Source organism: Triplophysa dalaica, chromosome 13 (assembly GCF_015846415.1).
Source record: "Triplophysa dalaica isolate WHDGS20190420 chromosome 13, ASM1584641v1, whole genome shotgun sequence".
In the NCBI taxonomy this organism is placed as follows: Eukaryota; Metazoa; Chordata; class Actinopteri; order Cypriniformes; family Nemacheilidae; genus Triplophysa; species Triplophysa dalaica.
In genome coordinates this window covers 14,822,133-14,840,729 of record NC_079554.1, presented here as the reverse complement: position 1 = coordinate 14,840,729, position 18,597 = coordinate 14,822,133, and the positions used below count along the sequence as shown (strand labels likewise).

Sequence of the window (18,597 nt, the reverse complement as noted above, 5' to 3'; positions counted from 1 at the left end):
AAATCTACTGTCATTGATTACTGAAACGTTTCTAACCCCTCTATGTCATCTTCATCAGCTTCATTGGCCTTGTGGGGTGTCTTGATGTTGTCTCCTTTTCCTACGACTGCGACATCACACTTAACATAACCTTTGCATCCAGCTGTGATGTCATCAGGGTCAGACAGCATTGCCCATTTGTGATGAAACTGATGCTCTGTTACAGACACACCCCGATTAATAGACAATAATTTTTTATTAATTTGATTTTTTAGTGAATATTTCGTAAAACTTTCCTAATGTTTAAAAACAAAATTGGTAGTTATTATTTCAACGGTTACTGACCAGGTTGTGAATACACAGTTCCTACATCCAGTTTAAAGGTGCCCACCAGGGTACCACTTCGCAGGAGGTTCTTAGAGTGTATAACCTTAATTTAAGCATGAAAGAATAAAAAAGTGATTCAATAAGTCATTGAATACCTATGCCGGGAAAAAAAGCTCATATGTGTTCACAGAGAGACCAAATTTACTCACTGAGATCTTCAGAATCTTGTCAAACATGACATCAAGAGGCAAGTGGAAGTCAAAGACAAAGTACTGTTGGAATAAAGAAAGAAGATATTGAAGACTGTGTGAGCATTGCTATGCAAATAAGAAAAATATACATAAATGTTTTTTACATATAATGTGACTGTAGTACAGTCATTACTTTTTTATTAGGTTGTGGTGGAGCAACTATTATAAAAAAGCCCTTCTCATTACAGAAGAATCTCGCTTTCCAAGTAAAATAATATGATTCATGCTAGTCTGATCCACATTAGATGTAATAATACATTATATAAGAGAAATCTTTTGCTCAGATGTTTTAGTAATGTTAGTGTAACCTCATTGTAGTAGGGGCAGTTTGTCGACTCTTTCATGGAAGTATACTTCTTCTCGTCTCCGATTTCCACACACACCACCGGGTCCATGTTCAGACCAACCAACTGACGGGCCTCAATTACCGTGACACTGATCTGCAAATCATTTTAAATAGGACATTATGAATAAGACTATATTTAAAAAGACATTTAAAATGACCAATATGACCGATACAGAGGGAAATGAAAGGAAAAATGTCATAGCTGTCAGACTGAGACCTTGCATCTCATTTTCCATGATTCTGTTTATAAATCATTAATACTGATAATGGTAATGGTAATTTAAATAATGGTAAGTATAAAACCAAAAAAAGGGTTGGAAAGAGCTTTTTTAACTTTGACAACACTGTTTTTAATCATTGAAAAATGTAGTGCTTCTTAATTTCCCCTAATGTGTCTGAAAAAGAGATTTCAGTCCGACAACGACAATGTGCTATTTTATTTTGTCTGAGGAAGATCGGAGGATACATATGAAGAAATTCCAGGTTAAGCTTGGTCAACAGAGATCAAATTCAGAAATTTTAGCTTGTTAGCACAGGCATCTACAGTAATTCAGATCTATTAATGTAAAGTTCAAATAAACCATTAGCTGCTATTTCCTGAGTATTTATTCCGCTCCGTCTTCATAATACTCCAAAGCAAATATTTCCACAAAAAAAACATAAAAACTCATTCAACTTCAAAAAATACAGAATCTGTATTCCAGAAGAAAGCAAGCAATAACAAAACTTATTGATGCATGACTACTGCGAATCTAAAAAAAAGAGAAAGCAAAAAGAGTTCCAACCTTTAGCAAAAATGTGAACTGTTACTGATAATGAAATTAGCATACACTGACACAGCACACTGTATGCATTTTGTGGATTGAACAGAGTTACACAGTGTCAGCACTGAAATGAATTTACAATTCAATTGCTCAATGCAACAGCCATGCAAGAGGACAATTACTGGTAAACATCAAAGGCTTCTCCAGAATTGAAGCTCAAGACTCAAAGTAGTTTATTTGGGACGTCACTGTATACTCAGGGCATTGAGCAGAACGCACCAATTAAGGATTATCTTTGGGGGTTTTACAAGCCTTGTTGCCAATTCAAGCCTATGTTTTTGTACAGTATGTGTGGAAGTTATTCAAATATGTGAAAAGATATAGTGCTGCCGACTTTAAAGGTAAAACAAGTTCTTTCTCCATTTGTGTTTCTGCATACCTGATAATCCACTGGACGTCCTGAGCTGGGCTCCATCTTGATGTCAGGCTTTGATCTGAAAATATCACAGTATGTGAAAATCAATCTACACTTTTAAATGTATAAAAAAGAGCACCGGCGGTTAATTCTGATGGAAAAAACACAAGCTGGGATGAAAAATATAACTTTTGCACTCCACTGAGAAATGTTGAGTTCTCCTCCCAGAATGTCAAAATGTATTTGTAAAACAGATATCTGACCTTTTGTTGGAGACATTAGTGGTTACCGCAGTAACAGAGGCCAGTGAGATGGTATCAGGGTCAGGCCCACCACCCAGACGCATGGCCTTTCCATCCAAATCTTCGGCATCCAGAATGGCTGGATCATCTGTGTACCAGAGCACAACTGAGATGATATTGCAAGGTACCCTCTGACTCATGAGCCTGAACTTTAGCTGATAAAGCACCTGACTTTGTACCAACATTTATGCCTTTTGTAGTCAAAGGCCATTCAATGTTAGTTAATTTTCCTTTTTTTTCTACAACATATCAATCTGATGTTTACTATACGATCTTGAGACAAGACCACTTCAATTACCCCAAAACTACACAAGAACTCAAAGTTGATATATACCCCATTTTCTATTGGTAGTGATGGCTTACAAATAGGTTTACTTGAATCTATCTTTAAAAATGCATTGAAATACCTCCTTTTTTGTGGTTGTCTTTAGCACTGCGTGTTCTACCCAGTTTCATTGCTGATAACACTCCTCTCCCTGATCTGAAACAAAGAAATAAATATTTTCAATGAATGGAAAAAATGTGTAAACAACTTTCACCGTGATTCATTTTTAATCACCTCTTCTATTCATGAAAAATTATAACTAGATATATTTAAAAAGCAACAAAGTGTCTGGATACAAGTATTCAAAATGTTCCCATTTGGATTCGACACTATGAATATTTTACTTTCTTCTCTTGGATGTTCATTTTACATTTTAAGACTTGTATAAGTTTGAATAGACACACACACTGTGAGGATGCTATATAAACATCTCCACTGAACCATGACAGGTTTTCCCATGATGGAAAATTTGGTGAAGTTTATCATTCAGATGGGACATTTGTTTCAACAACGAGACCCCGCTCACAATAGAAGCGATGGTATCCAATAACTCTGCACTGATATTATGGTGATTAGATATCAGTTCAACTACAAAGGCCTGATGATGTCACAGGCTAGCTGGACAAATAAGGGTCCTGAATTATTCAACAAGATGGACACAATCCTTCAATTAGCTGTGATCTGTGGATATGGATACTAGAACCAGATGAAAGAAATCCAGATTATTTTGTTCTTTGGTTTTCCATTGAGGAAAGAGAATAAAATGTGTCAGATTTGTAACTTCATTGAGTTTTTAATTTTAAATGTACATTCATGCATTTGGCAGACGCTTTACCCAAAGTGACTTACATTTCATTATCTAATACATTTATATTTTGGTATGTGTAATCAACTGGGATCGAAACCACAACCTTGCGTTGTAAACGCAATGCTCTTACCACAGAGCTACAGGAAAGACCTTTTCTAGCCCTACAGGTAATTTTTCTAATGTACATTATTTTGTAATTTATTCTTTTTTTGCCCCTCAGTCTGATAGTGGATGTGCATCCTTTGAATGCTGTATTTGATGATCGTCTCATATTACATGCAAGATAAAGTCTTGCAAGCTTTTATTAACAAAAGTAATAATAATAATCATCATTTTCCAGAAGTCCAATTTTTTTATCTGAACCATTTTTTCCTACTTATTTTTTCTAAGAATAAATATCATAATATATAATGATAAATATCATTAGGTTGCATCAAAAAAGACAAGATTAGTAACACTAAAACTTTAAAATAGCTCAACTAAAACTTGAAAGCTAGTAAACAGCATCTGCTTGTATAAAATGTTTTGACATGGGTAGAGAAGTTGAGAATAAATGTTAGTTACATTTAAAATTCAATTTGCCCCAAAATTGAGGGTCATAGGGATAATACTTCTGAATGACATCTTGATCTTAATAAGTAATATTTGTTTTTTTTATCTGTAGAATCCATCGATTAAACAAAGCACTAAAAGTTCACAACAGGTCCTAAGGGTACAATTGTGTACCTTAAAAGGCATAACATTTTATGATTTGTAATAAAAAGTTACAAAAAGGAAGCTCCACCCCAGTGGTGGCTATTGTAGGTTCAGGGCTACAGTTCTGTATATTTATATATATATACACTTTCTTCAGAGAGTGTATAAGCCACACAACAGAAAAGCAGAAACACCAAATACAAGACACTCACCATATGCTGACAACCACTAGAAATTGACCAACAGAGAAATGTGTGTACTGAGCCCACAGGGGCGGCGAGTGAGATATTCCTGACAAGAAGGTGTACTATATGTCCATTTTTAGTGGCTAGTACAGACCCAAGCAACTAAATACACAGAAAAAGAGACACTGCTCGCACTGAGAGGGACATTCACAATAAACAGAGAACATGAGATGATGAACAGGTATGACTGAAAAAGTAACAGGAGAGTATGTGACCACACACACATGCATACACACGCACACACGCGCGTGCACACGCACACACAAGCACGCACACACACACACAAACACCAGTGCACACACACTCTCAAACAATTATGGTATATTAAATTGAATACTCCTTTTTTTAATCTATAATTCTAGTTACTGTTATCTGTGTTAACCACTGTTTTATAAATTATAAAAATGTTTTCATTTCCCTCCACACTAAAAATGTAATTATTTTGATACCTTTCACAATACAATTTCTGGGGCTAAGAGATGTACAAATCGACAGTACCATAACAGAATAATTATGTAACTTAAGGTTCTCATGGTCCCCAGAGACCTCAAATAACTTTTAAAATGTTTCACACCACATTTGGACTTTCACTTGGACATAAAATGTTTAATTTGGACAAAATCAAGAAGCAGAGGGTAGCAGGATTGCATCTAGACAAGGGCACAAAGTAACTGGACACTAATGAGATGATTTTCAGAGCGTGATGAGACTAGCTCTGTTTAATCAAAAGTTTCACTTCAGCAGTCGAGGAGAAACAGGCGACCCAAGGCTACATCTCTAGAGCACGAACAACATTATGTAAAGTTCTCTCGGTCCTTGAGCATCACTCAGAATAAACAGCCCAGAGAAACTAAATAATAGAACATCTCTGTGCTTTATAGAGTTTGCTTTACCAACCAGATTGCCTTGTTTGTAAGCAGAATGTGTTACTTAACATGCTATGTATTGCATTCTGACTTCTTTACAATGTTAAACATTATGGCTTCTCATGCTTAACATGGTTAACTTGTTAAAAAACGAGTTGGACATATGACGTAGTATTTCTATACTTGATACACTCTCCCAGTACTCTATCTACACTTTCCGAAATATTAATTTTCTTGGACATTCTCCCGGAAACTAAGTCATTTTTCAAGTGCGGCATTACCGTTGAAAACAATTGAAAAAACACGCCAGCCACAGGCGTAAACGCCTCGGTGGACACACGGCTTAAAGGGCCTGTTAACATTTTGTCATGGGTCCTGTCAATTCAGCTAGACTTCCAGCAGTAAAATGTTTAGTATACAGTGCAAACTGAATGTAACATATTGTTCAAAAACCTTGTATCTCCGGAAAATGGAAAAACAGTATTTTTAACAATCAGTGATTTTTATAAAGAGAAAATGAATTTTCTTATTCTTCATTCTTAATTCTGCAAACAAACACATCACTGTGTCAAGCAAACAAAAGCTTGACGTTTTCTGTTGTGCCATCCTCCAAAGGACAGTTTCTATTCTTTTTTCAACTCTTAAAAATGAGACAGTTCTCTGAAACGTTTTGTAATAGTTTTCTTTAACCCCATGTCAAGTACAGAGTCCTACATTAAAAGACTGGCTATTCCACAACATAAATAAACATAAATAAATACAGATGCAGAGATGACATGGAGACAAAGAGATGAATGGAATGCAGAGAAAAGCACAGAAGCAAAGAAGCAAAGAACAATAAATAATTTAGCAGCACTGCTTGAGAGACCTTGGTAACTGAGGCAAGACTGAAGTTCAGGTGAGGAAGGGTTTACTGTAAATAAAGGGTTTTACAGATAACCCAGAGAAATTTCATCTACAGTAAATTAAATATTATTAAACAAAACATAACCCAAAATTTGACCAAAATTTGTTCTAATTCTGCTTTTTTTATGCCTGTCATTACTGTTCTATGTACAGTACTGTACTTTGAATAAAGAGAAAATGCATTCTCTTATTTTTTGGTTCTTAATTCTGAAAAAAATCATCACTGTGTCAAGCAAACAATAGCTTGACGTATTTTGTTGAGTATCCCCCAAAACACACTTTTTATTATTTTTCAACTCTTAAAAGTGAGTTCGTTTAAATGTTTTGTCATCATTTTCACATTTTCTTGTTTAACTTCATATGTCAAGTACAGAGTCCTCCATGAAAAGTCTGGCTATAACCCAACATATACATGAAAGATACGCAGATGAAGAGATGAATGTAATGCAGTGAAAAGCATAGAAGCACAGTACAATAAATACTTTATCAGCCCTGCTTGAGTGACCTCGGTAACTGAGGCAAGTTTTACTGGCCACAAATACAGAGAAAATTACATAACACTGCTTCTGACTGACACACATAACTCAAACTGTTCAGTTAGGGATAATGTACAGGCAGCCGGTTGTTATCGCAGAAATAAGCCCTTGTTTCAAGCAAGTCTTGTATCACACTGATGGGGCTTATTATGGAGAAAAGCGGTTCAAACGTCACAAACAGGCAAATTGGTTTAATCATTTGTAAAGATTATGTTCTATATGTTTTTAAAGACATTTTTATAATACATTTTATGCGATATTAAACTGCCTCTCTCAAAATAGTTTGCAGCATCCCGGCTTACAGGATGTTATTAGTTTTGAGCGGTTGTTATTTGAAAATAAAAACCCTTGGAATGTCGTGACTGACCAATCAGAATCAAGCATTCAAATGAGCCGTATAAAAAGAACAAATTTAAAGTTTCACGTTATTGTTATTAGGCCCACAATAAAATTAGACATCTTCTTCATTTTATACAATGCATAGGTTTCTCAGCGATTGAACATTTTGGCAGTTTTAAAATTAGTGAACAGACACAGGAATGCACTAAAGTGCTCGTCTTTAAGTTCTATTTCAAACGACAATGAATATGACGCACAGTGCTGTTTAATGAGTGTGAATTATTGAACAACCGGTGCCTTTAATGTCTAAAGTTTCTAAAGTGTGTGAGTGGAACAAAGTGACAGTTTTAATGCAAGAGAAGAGAAGTAAATGTAAGAGGCAGAACATTAGACAGCAAGAAAAACACTAAACCACGAGAGATATGCAGCATGAAAGAGAAAATACCTTTGTTCTCTTTTCACTTTAAGCTTCTGCCTGTCGTTGCGTCAAGCTCAGTGAGATAAAACTGTAATGAAACTCACTTTACAAACATTGGGCTACTTCAAAAATCGGAAATCCGATCAGTACCTCACGGCCCACAATTGGCTCTTTGCAACATGAAAATTCAACTTTGATTTGTTCAAACATGAAAGCACCATCTTTAAAGCTGATGGTAAAGATATTCTTTATATGTTAATGATGTTGTGCACGAAAGGCTGATGAAGGGGGAAACGTATGTTGGATGTTCTCATTGAGATGTGAGATATCAAAAGCTTTTTCAAATTGGTCAGTGATGGAGGTTGTTCAAATGACACATAGTCAAATCCCCAAAACAATGAGGGAACACATCATACGCAAATACAAAAGAGAATTATGCAAACTTGAATATACCCTCTCAAGTTCGTCAAACACATAACCATGAACAAATTCAGTTTAAAGCATGCAGAAATGTTTTATTGTAGAAATGTTTTATTGTAACTATCAAAAGCATGATTCTGCCACAAAAAGGGGAAAATGAGAAAACGGAAAAAAAGCAAAACCCAAGATGTGTTGGGGAGAGCATAAGATAAGGGAGGGGAGACATTAGAGAACACTGTCAGTCAGATCTGCAGTCTTGCTATACCCTGTAGGGATCTAGAAACTCAAGCCTGACACATACACACTTTCTTCACATAGAAGCTTTACAACAAAAAATCAAGGAAACTCCCGCACAGTTCAGAATCTGCACTACCAATTTGCTGTAATTACTGCAAAACAACCAGACTGAAGTTCAGAAGAGGAAGGGTTTAATGTAAATAAAGGGTTTTACAGGTAACTCAGAGAAATGTCATCTAGAGTAAATTAAATATAATTTAAATATAACAAAACCGAAATTTGACCAAAATCAGTTCTAATATTTTTTTATGACCATCATTACTCTGGTCCTTAAAGGTCCAGTGTATGAAATTTAGTGTCATCTAGTGTTGAGGTTGTGAACTGCAACCAACGGCCTCCCTTTTGAAGCACTTCGGTGGCTGATACAGAACTAGGATGTCGTCACGTTTTCGTTTCTTTGCCGAAGGAGATAACATATTTACGAAAAACATGATTTATTAACCAGCCTGAAAATGTGATCTTAAACCAGAGGCAAATTTAATAGTAGAGCATTTGAATCCTGTAAACTGGCAGCATATATAGAAATAACTCATAAGTGGATACTTGAAAAAATTGGAAATAAAGAAAATATTAGCTGATTTACTTTTTACTTTACTTATTAGGGATAGAAAAACAACAACTCTAATTAAACTCTTGAATATATGGGGATATATTACAGTCCTGAAAGACTCGAGGGTTTGCCAGGGTTTGTATTGAACACATAACGAGAAGTAATAGCACAAATAAAATCACAATTGCATTTCCCACTCATTGTCCTTCACAACTCCTTCCTTGTGGAACATTCTTCCTAACTCAGTCCAGTCAACCACTTCTTTCACAACATTCAAAACCTACTTCTCATCTCTTCTGTGAATACTTGAATGACAAATAAAAAAAAAACGTACTAACCCTCTCTCTTTCTCTCTACAGGTATTGATCTAGCTTTTGCTGAAACTAGTAACTTTGTATTAGCACATATCGTATTATTGATCCTGTATGACTTCTTATTTCTAAATGTAAGATAAATAGCATTATGCAAATACAAAAGAATCTACAATGAATAACTTTACAGCACCAAAGCTTTTATATGGTGTTAAGACGGCGGTAATAGCGCTGAGAGGCCAGAAACAGATAACGTTTTCCTTGTTAATATTTTTTAATAACCTAACAACAGTGATATAGATTCTTCGCCAGTCGATTCATTCACACACATCAATTTATAAACATACACCAAAAAAAAAAAAAAAAACTGCCCACGCACTTCGTTGGACAAGTGAGGTACATGTACACTATATAGTTATCTGTTATAAATCAGATAACCTGTAGAGATTGTAGGGTTTAGTGGAAATCAATACATCCCACACATTATTCAGCATAAAGGCCAAGACAATCACATTACTCAGCAAAAATCTCAACACTGTAAAAATGACGGCCTAACACAGTTTTTGCTCGATTACTAACACACGACTAATGAAACAATTCACCATTTCCCTGACATCTATAAACACACTCAGAACAATACTCCAACTTGTACAAACCCCACACAAAAACAGACTCATTTTGCAAATGTTGACCATGTTCTAATTCAGAAAACACACAATATTATGAACCGAAGTGTCAAGTTGTGCATCCTAGAATCATCTACTGGGCTTTATACTTCTTACTGTAAACATACAGTATAATTACAGTACACACTTTCTATGAGAGAAATTTCAATATTCTGTATCCAGTAAACTGTAGCATGTGTGCACCCTCAAATTTGTGATTGTCAAGTTTACAAATTTGTTAATTGTATTTGCTTAATTTTTACCTGAAAATAGGATGTTTGGGGAATTGGGTGAGGTGTTATGAATTTGTGTTTAGTATTTTGAGAATACGAGGCATAATTTCAAGAAATTTGTTTAAGCAATCAAGAAAAACTGTAAGATTTGTTAATAAGAAATTGTTCGCAGGAAAAAGGTAACTAATAAGACTCATAATATAACCTTTATGGACAATGATGATGTGGGTGATTGTTATATTCACTGTAAAAAAAATCCTGTAAAAAACAGATAAAGTACCAGCAGAAAATTTCCAGTACATTTTCCTTTATTTAATGGAGATTAACGTTAAAGATTAGATCTTATTTAATGGATTGGAAAATGTAAAATACAGGTAAAACAACTGTAAAAATGAATACGGAAAATTCCTTCGTATTAATACACTATATTGTGCCCTATTTTGTCAGATTTGTTACGGAGTGTTGGTGGTCATGATTTGTCTAGTTAAGATCAGACTCACTTGCGGAATGTGGGAATGCCATGGATGGATCTTCTAGGGGAGGTTCCTGAGCTCTGGCTGCGTCCAGAGAGCAGACTATCTGTCTCAAACTGGAAGGTTCCATCACAGTCGTTTGGAATATCAAGGAATTCCCCGTCACTCCACACTTTCACACTCCCATCCATGGTCTGATATTTGATCTCTATGGAAACAGTTGTCTGAAATAAAACAAAAAGAACAATAAACTTATACTGAATGGTGATGTTTTTGCTAAGCGGGAATGAACTAACAGCCGCACGGGTTTCAGAAGCAAGATCCTTATCTAGTCTGGACAAAACGTTTAGGTTAAATTAAAGGGCTAGGGTTGAGTGTTAAGTATAATTGTTGAGGTCAAGCTATCACATGTGGCAGTATCAGCCAGTCAGCATCGGTTAACATTTCCTTCTCACGTTTACTAACAAAAGGACATGCCTAGCCTTAAGCAAACTTCAGGCCTATACATTTCAATGTGGTCTTATGGGACTATGTAAATGTAAAATACATAGTTGCGTGTACAAATTGATTTTAATTTAAGGCGAAATGTCTATTATGAAGACTCTATAACTTAAACACATTGAGGTGAAATATACATTATAAAAATGCTATAACTTTAACTCATATTGAAACAAATTAAGATTATGCGAAGGTTGCCTGTAAATAGTGACCTAATACTTTTGGAAAAAGCAGCCTGGGGATGAGAAGACAATGACAGATTTAACTTTTTGTTTCTCCGATCTCCTTACTTGGTGATAAATCCCATTACATTGTTTGAACCATGGCTTCTCTCGGTTTTAATTTTCCCAAGCATATTTTAATTTACACATAATTTACAAGTATAGGGAAGCTTAGACACGATGTCCTGGAAAACTTATTATTAAAACTGCATATCTCCTGGACACACACTTCACCATTGATTTAATTTTGTTTGGTGCTTTATCATTCAGTTATGGGGGCAGTGATAAATTGTTTGGATGGTAAGGTGCTGGCTCAAAATGTGCATCTAGAAGTAAGCAGCTTAGCTGGAGGCAAAAGATTAAAATATCGGCATTAATAATACAATGAACTAAATACTACATTGCTTCAATATTTAGTCATTTTTCAATTAAACAGCTGTTGCATATTAAAGCATAAGTATATGAGGGAGACCTTATAAAATTCCCACTACATGTTGGATGACAAAAAGAAGGAGAAAAAAAACTGAATATAACCTCTGAGTAGACATGTAACCATGACAACGGCAGGTTTTTGCAAGTTCTGCAAAACCGGACCATATAGCGAAACATGTTTAAGGATGTTGTAGTGAGTGTATGTGAACACCATTTGTACACAGCACATAAACACAAGCATGGGCTCTGATCTTAGTGTCTCACCCGTATGGCTGTGTTGTTGTCATCTATAAGAGTGTCAGACACCTCCAGGTGACCCTCCTGTACAACCTTCTGCAGAACCATGGTGAAGGTGCCGATCAATCTGAAAAAAAAAAACATATATGAATAATAATCCAACCTGATTCTTCTGGACGAATGCACACAATTGTAAGTATGCCTTGGCTCCAAGCAATATTGGGAACTTCTATAGGCAACAAACATTTAAATCTTTATTTTGTATATAAATGTAAAAGTGTGCCTAAAACATTAATATTTTTAGCTTATTGCAATTTCCATTATTTTAATTAAAATACTAAAGAGAAACTTCCATTTACTAATATTATAGGAAAATCATTCTCAATTACAACAACATACTGCTGCTGCAAGCGCTCCACTGCCACTGCAAACACATTCTTCTATGTAAAGAAAAATATACTCAGATACACACATAAGTATTGACTCCGAATATCATAAGCAGGTTAATAAACACATGGCAGACAGTGACACATCTTATTTCTGTGATTGTTAGTGGAACTATAATGTTCTATCAACATACCAGGGTGTATAAAAAGTAACAGGCAGGGAGCCAAGTTATTACTCTGAAATGACCAATTAAGTGCAACACACAGCATTAATTCTGTACCCATCTTGATTTCCATGACCGACAGTTAAATCTACAGTTATCTATTATAAAAGACTGTGAATACGAAAATAAGCTATTCCAGAGATCCATGTAAAAAAAAGTTGCTTGATGCCCTCAATTCTCCCATCCATTAAAATGGTTTTAGGTACTGTAGCACTTTAAGCATCTTGCCCACAGCCACAGCTTTATCAGAATGTAAAATTACACAGTCAGCACCATTGTTTCTGCACCGAGACTGGAGACAGGTCCAGGAAAAAAACATAAAGCTTTATTGTGATTGATACGTATCCGGGTCTGTGCTGAAATGATGGCTTTGTGACCGACTGTGGACTGGCACGCAGTGTGTATGTATTCACGGGTGAATAATTCACTGATCCTGGATCAGGTTCTTGCTTTCGATCAACCATTGTAAAGACCTCACATACATTATTGATCCTCTGAACAAACAACAGACAATTGACTTTCATCTGCTCTATAATTTACTGTGCCCTGCCTTGTCAGGTCCATATTCTTTTGTTGAAGTGGTCAGATGCAGAAAATTCTCAGGGGTCCAGCTAAGTTTGTGTGCATGTATGTGTGCCTATCTGTACATTTAAAACAAAAATGTCAAAATCTAACACAATTTCCTTTCAAGAACATCATTTGAGATGTGCTTGTTCGTAAAAAAAATCTTTTTTTTTCTGTACACACTTTACCTTGAAATGTTTTAATACACGTTGCTGAATTTCCTCAATATTTATTTCACCAAGTTTATAATGAATGTCATCATGTCAGTGTCTCAAGAGATGGATTTAGGCAAGTTTAAAATTCGGGACGCCATCTACAAGATCACCATCTGCTGGTCAGTTGGTCATTTAAACCAGTGACTCTCAACTCCTGTCCTGGGACCCACAGCACTGCACATTTCGTACAGTATGTCTACCTTATCTAACATACTGGAGTCAAATCATCATATCATTGTGATAGATATTCAACAATTGAACTGATAGATAAAAGAGTTGAAAATGTAGAGAGCTGAGAACCCATCATTTAAACAATGGCGATGTTAAATACATTTCAATCTTTTCATTCGTGCCAGAAGCAACTGGGGTTCCCAGCCCGAGAAACATCTACTCATCTCTAATGTATAACCTGACACAAAACCAGATTGAGTTTCTAATCTTCACATTGTTCTGCACCTTTAAATAATGTGTCTCACACCTGTTGTCTTCTGAGTTTGCAAAGATCAAGAGATCACATGATGTTTGTTGTTGTGATCAGCCAAGTAATGCATATCATGGATATAAATTACACCTGTAACTAACAAACAAATGGCTTGCACGACTGACATATGTTACAGTGACACCTTAAATATTTAGCAGATGCCTCTTCATATAGTGCTCCATTCATGAGTGTCAATGAGATCATAAAAGAGGGGTGTGACCTCCCTGAAATTGGTTTGTGATAACAAAAACAAAGTAGCAACTATTGATTGCACACCACAATTTAATTACAAGAGCTAACAATCTTTGATAAAAATAAAGGCCCTGCTGAATAGACCAGATGCTGGTGTACTGGTGTCCATACCAGGCTTTCAACAGTAAGGATTTCAAAAGAAAGACTGTGCTGGTTGAGCCGCATATGTTGCTGATGAAAAACATCGGCTAGACCATCTTAAATTAACACGAACATGCTGGTCTTTTTATCAAGTTTGTCAATCAATTTAGTTCTCCATTTATGGTTAAGCCAGACCTGTTTAAAAGGAACTGAATTAGATTAAAAGAGACGTCGTGCCCTTTCTGAAGAAGTTTCTCGATAAACAGCCATGGCAATCTAAAATCTGACTCATCCTAACAAAATGTCAGGAAACTACCACAAACAAATTGCGTTGGCAGTCCTGTCACACCTGCAGGGCAGAATTGGCACCTCTTTTAGTGGTAAACAGCTAGAACCCTGTTAGCCATCTATCACTTGGGAAGGCATCCCAAAAAACAGCACTTAATCGTAAAAAATGTCAATCTCACAAAAACATATCCTTTTCAGGGAAAATTTACCTCCATAATCTAAAGGAAGTAATTTGTTTTTACTTATTATCATTTTATCATTATCATTTTGCAATGCAACTACTGTCAAGTATTAACTTAAATTTATCATGAATTAAATATAAAAAAGTACAGAAAGGTTACAGTATGGCATCAAAAATAACAATTGAGCAACATTTTTACAGCATTTATTAATAGGTCAATGTTTTTTCGTAATTTCAAATTGTGTACGTTTTATACAATCAGGATTGTACATGCTAACTATGTCAATTTATAAAATCTGAAAATGTATAAAAATGTATTCGCATATAGACCACCTTGAAAGAAGTAAACAAATGTATGAGCCCGGAAGTGCTCATGGACCAGTCTTGAAAAGTGGTCTATATGCACAAGGTGACATCAACCAAAGTTTTTGTTATTTCATGTAAATTTTTTCAGCTGTTGCAAAATAATCTCATTAAATAATACAAGAGATTCTCCTTAGCTACTAGAGAATAACGTAGATCAAGAAAGAAAAAGAGAGAGGGAAAAGGTTGCCTTACTTAATAACATGGGAAAGTTTATAAACAACACTAACAGGAGAGATGTTGCGTAAGGTCATTTGTTTGTTTACTGCACCCTGTAATCTCTTGTCATGTATAATTACTGTATGCAATCTCGAAATACTAAAGCTTGAATTAGACCATCACTGGACATGGAAATGGCAATTAGTCTTAGTGGCAACAATTTCAGTAAGAGACCAAATACAACACACTGAAAAGAAGCACAACAAAACTCATTTTTGGAGATTAGATGATTAAAAAGGACGGATTTGCATAAAATGGTTTTTATGCAACCAGTCATCCATACAAGATGGCAAAAGCAGTTATCATTAACAGGACCTAAATATAAAATATATTCACGCTTTGCTAACAACTTTGCTTCATTAAATATGTTTGTTGCATTTATTTAGCACATATACTTACTGAGCATATGTGGTATTTTCACAAAAAAATAAATCAGTGTAGTGCATTGATTCTCATACCTGTTAGTGAAGACTTTGCTGTAATTAAACACTTGGATCTCCAGCATCTCATCGCCATCCACCTGACTCCCAATTGGCCATCGAAACGCCTGAAACAAACCAAACAAGCAATAATCTCATAAGAAATTCTAGAAAATCCCCAAAACATCACATTGTAAATTCTTGGGTTAATCAACAAGTCTGATATCTGAATAATTATTGACCATCTCATAAAGCCCTATTAGAAAAACTGTTCTGTGAGAAATGGACTTTGATGACCTAACAGGAAACAAGCACAGATAAGGGCATCTTAAAGATGTTGTTGTTGTGTCATGCACAGGGGATTCACAGAACTGTTTGCTCAAAGTCAAGACTCTTTTGTTATTTATGCACCTGATAAAACACATTCACCTTGTAACTAAATTGTAGAGGTGCTTTACTCGTATTACCTGTTCTCGATTATGATTGATGATAGCAATAGAGAAAAATGAAATACAGAGAAATCCAATGTTTGCCATCACCATCCAATATGATCACATCACGGTAATTGTGAAGGTAAGTTTATTAGTGTTTTTGCGCTTTCTTTTCAACCGATTGGTGCATTCTTTGACTCTGTGGCAGTCTATTCTGGTGCTCATCTCGACGGGATGATCCATTAACTTGCTCCAAATCCCAGTACACGGACTCCCATCTGGCACTCTGATCTATACAGACAAACAAGCTGCCCTCCGGGTCGCTAAAGCATTGTGTTTCTCTCTGATATAGAGAACAGCGGTACGCCACTGCCAGGCTGTGGGACCACAATGTTTCTTGCCAAATTAATCAGTGCAGAACCAAGAGTTCAACTTTCGGTTTGCTGAAACCTTGTTCTGGAGGTACTGATGATGAAATTACATTGGGGGAAATTCACCAAGAATTAACTGCTTCCACTAATAGGGTTGTGCTTGCGCTGTGTTGTTTTAGCGCTTGATATGCTGCAGGAATTATGCAAATGTGCCCATAAAATGTGCACTGGAGGGAAGTTGCATGGCCCAATTCCTCATCTCACAGGATGGTTCTGAGGCTGGGGAGGATGCAGCAGACTACTGTGATCTGGCATACCAGGGCTGCACAGCATTACTGCAGTCCAGAAAAAAAATCGTAAAATGCAAAAATACACTGATATAAATATAGCAAAATATAGCAGGCTACTGCCATAGAAAATAGGCACAAACATTACATTTACAGTCATCTGCTTTGTTTGGGCTATACGCGTGGCGTTAATTGTGCAATGCAACCAAGTGCTAAGCTTTGCAAATCTGGTGGAATATTAAAAAAAAACGTGTTTACATGGAAAAGGGTTTTACATAATAACCCAGATACACAGTATATTCTAAACAACGCACAAATGCAGAAAGATTACCTCACAGCTTGTAGTCAATGTGGGCCATAAATGAGGCGTATTAAGGAAATAACACATTTAAGAGTCTAAATTACGTTTAATGGAAAAACACCAGTAGAGTGGGTAAAGGCATAGTGTTAATAACCACACGCACTCACTTGCAAAGACATTCTCCAAACTTCTGTTAACAGGACAGCAGCAGTCTTGAATTTCAAACACATTAGGATCATTTGTCTGTTTGAATTTAATGGGTTCTCATCACAGCACGATCTGCTAATGTGATGAGAGACATGATTTGCACTGAGAGGGAGAGATGCTGATGCTAACAGATGCTCAGGAGCATTCGGTTGAACTAAAGGGAAATGGTTCACAGGAGTGTATCAACAGAAGACAAATGAAATGCAATTGGTATGGAAATAATGAAGTCGTGGAACAGAGATTGGGTCCATGAGTGGGTCCCAAGGGTGACACAAGGGGGAGCTACATGGGGTCTGCAGAAATTTGGAGGAAGAATTTTCAAGATTTTTTAATATTTTTTTATATATTTTGACAGTAAGAATAAAATGTATCTTTTGAATCATTTATGTAGTTTATCCTTTGTAAACGCTAATTCAATTTGTATATTTGTAATGAATTTATAATGATTATTATTGCTATGTTATTGTTATAATGATTATTACCGAAAACAATATCACACTTTTTTAGACACAATATATTTTAATGAAATATTTTAGTAAGAGGGTCCCTTGTAAGACATTCAAAAGTTTGGAAACCCTGATGTGGAACGTTTCAGGGAATCTAAAACTGAATCTCAAAACCCCAACGTCTCCATTTCACTCCAGCAGCTGCAAAGACAGGAGCAAACTATGGTCCATTTCCAGACAGAAGCTGCTGCGCGTTTGCATTGATGGAATACTGCAGGAATTGTGAAGCTCGCTCCGCTTCACGGTCTGAGCAAAATATCCACGGGGGAGTCCAGACAAGCAGAGAGAGGATTTCTCCTTCAAATCCCTGAGCTTCAGCGCGGTATCTATATTCACACCCACGGACAGTGGGAATTATGAGGATAGAAAAGAGAAGATATAAGGGCTCATAAGAAAGAACGGAATAACTGGCTAATTTTAAACTTGTCTCCACTATCCCCACATGGGCATTTGGCCTTTATTTATTCCTTTATTTGGCCTTTAGTTCATTTATTACAAGGCTCTGTGAGAAACGCATGGGTTGAGAGCAAGCTTAAAAAAGAATATGAAGAGCAGAGACGGGGTCCATTTCATTAAGCTGCTTTATGTTCACTGTGGTAAAAACAGACAGATTGTGAAAGGCACATAAATTCACATTATGGTAAATAATATTTCTGTAATCCTTCATTTAAATTTTAAAACTGCCCTGGCTCGGAAACGACTTGAATTATCCCCGTAGATGCTCAGAAAACCAAGACAAATGACAGAGATTTTCCTCCTCAGGGGTTTATAGTTTCTCACAATGGCTAATTACCCTTGGTAGTAAAATTTTATAAGATGAAAAAAGCTGGATATCTGCAAAAAGTCCATGTGTACATAAAATCAAAAACGAAAAATATTTAAATAGCTTCTCTCGTGATATTTGAGAGAAATTTAATGTAACAGGTGTAGGTTGAGACAACCCTAAAGGCTAAAATACACT

The 18,597-nt window shown here is 35.9% G+C and overlaps 1 protein-coding gene across 1 annotated transcript in view; it reads right to left on the bottom strand.

Annotated features, from left to right (window-relative positions):
- otofa (otoferlin a) overlaps positions 1 to 18,597 on the bottom strand; it is a 51,094-nt gene that overhangs the window by 22,660 nt on the left and 9,837 nt on the right. Inside the window, 10 exon segments of the mRNA XM_056765428.1 lie at positions 37 to 196; positions 325 to 409; positions 516 to 578; positions 866 to 997; positions 2,107 to 2,161; positions 2,346 to 2,472; positions 2,792 to 2,865; positions 10,500 to 10,696; positions 11,888 to 11,987; positions 15,573 to 15,661. Coding sequence (XP_056621406.1) covers positions 37 to 196; positions 325 to 409; positions 516 to 578; positions 866 to 997; positions 2,107 to 2,161; positions 2,346 to 2,472; positions 2,792 to 2,865; positions 10,500 to 10,696; positions 11,888 to 11,987; positions 15,573 to 15,661 — 1,082 coding nt within the window.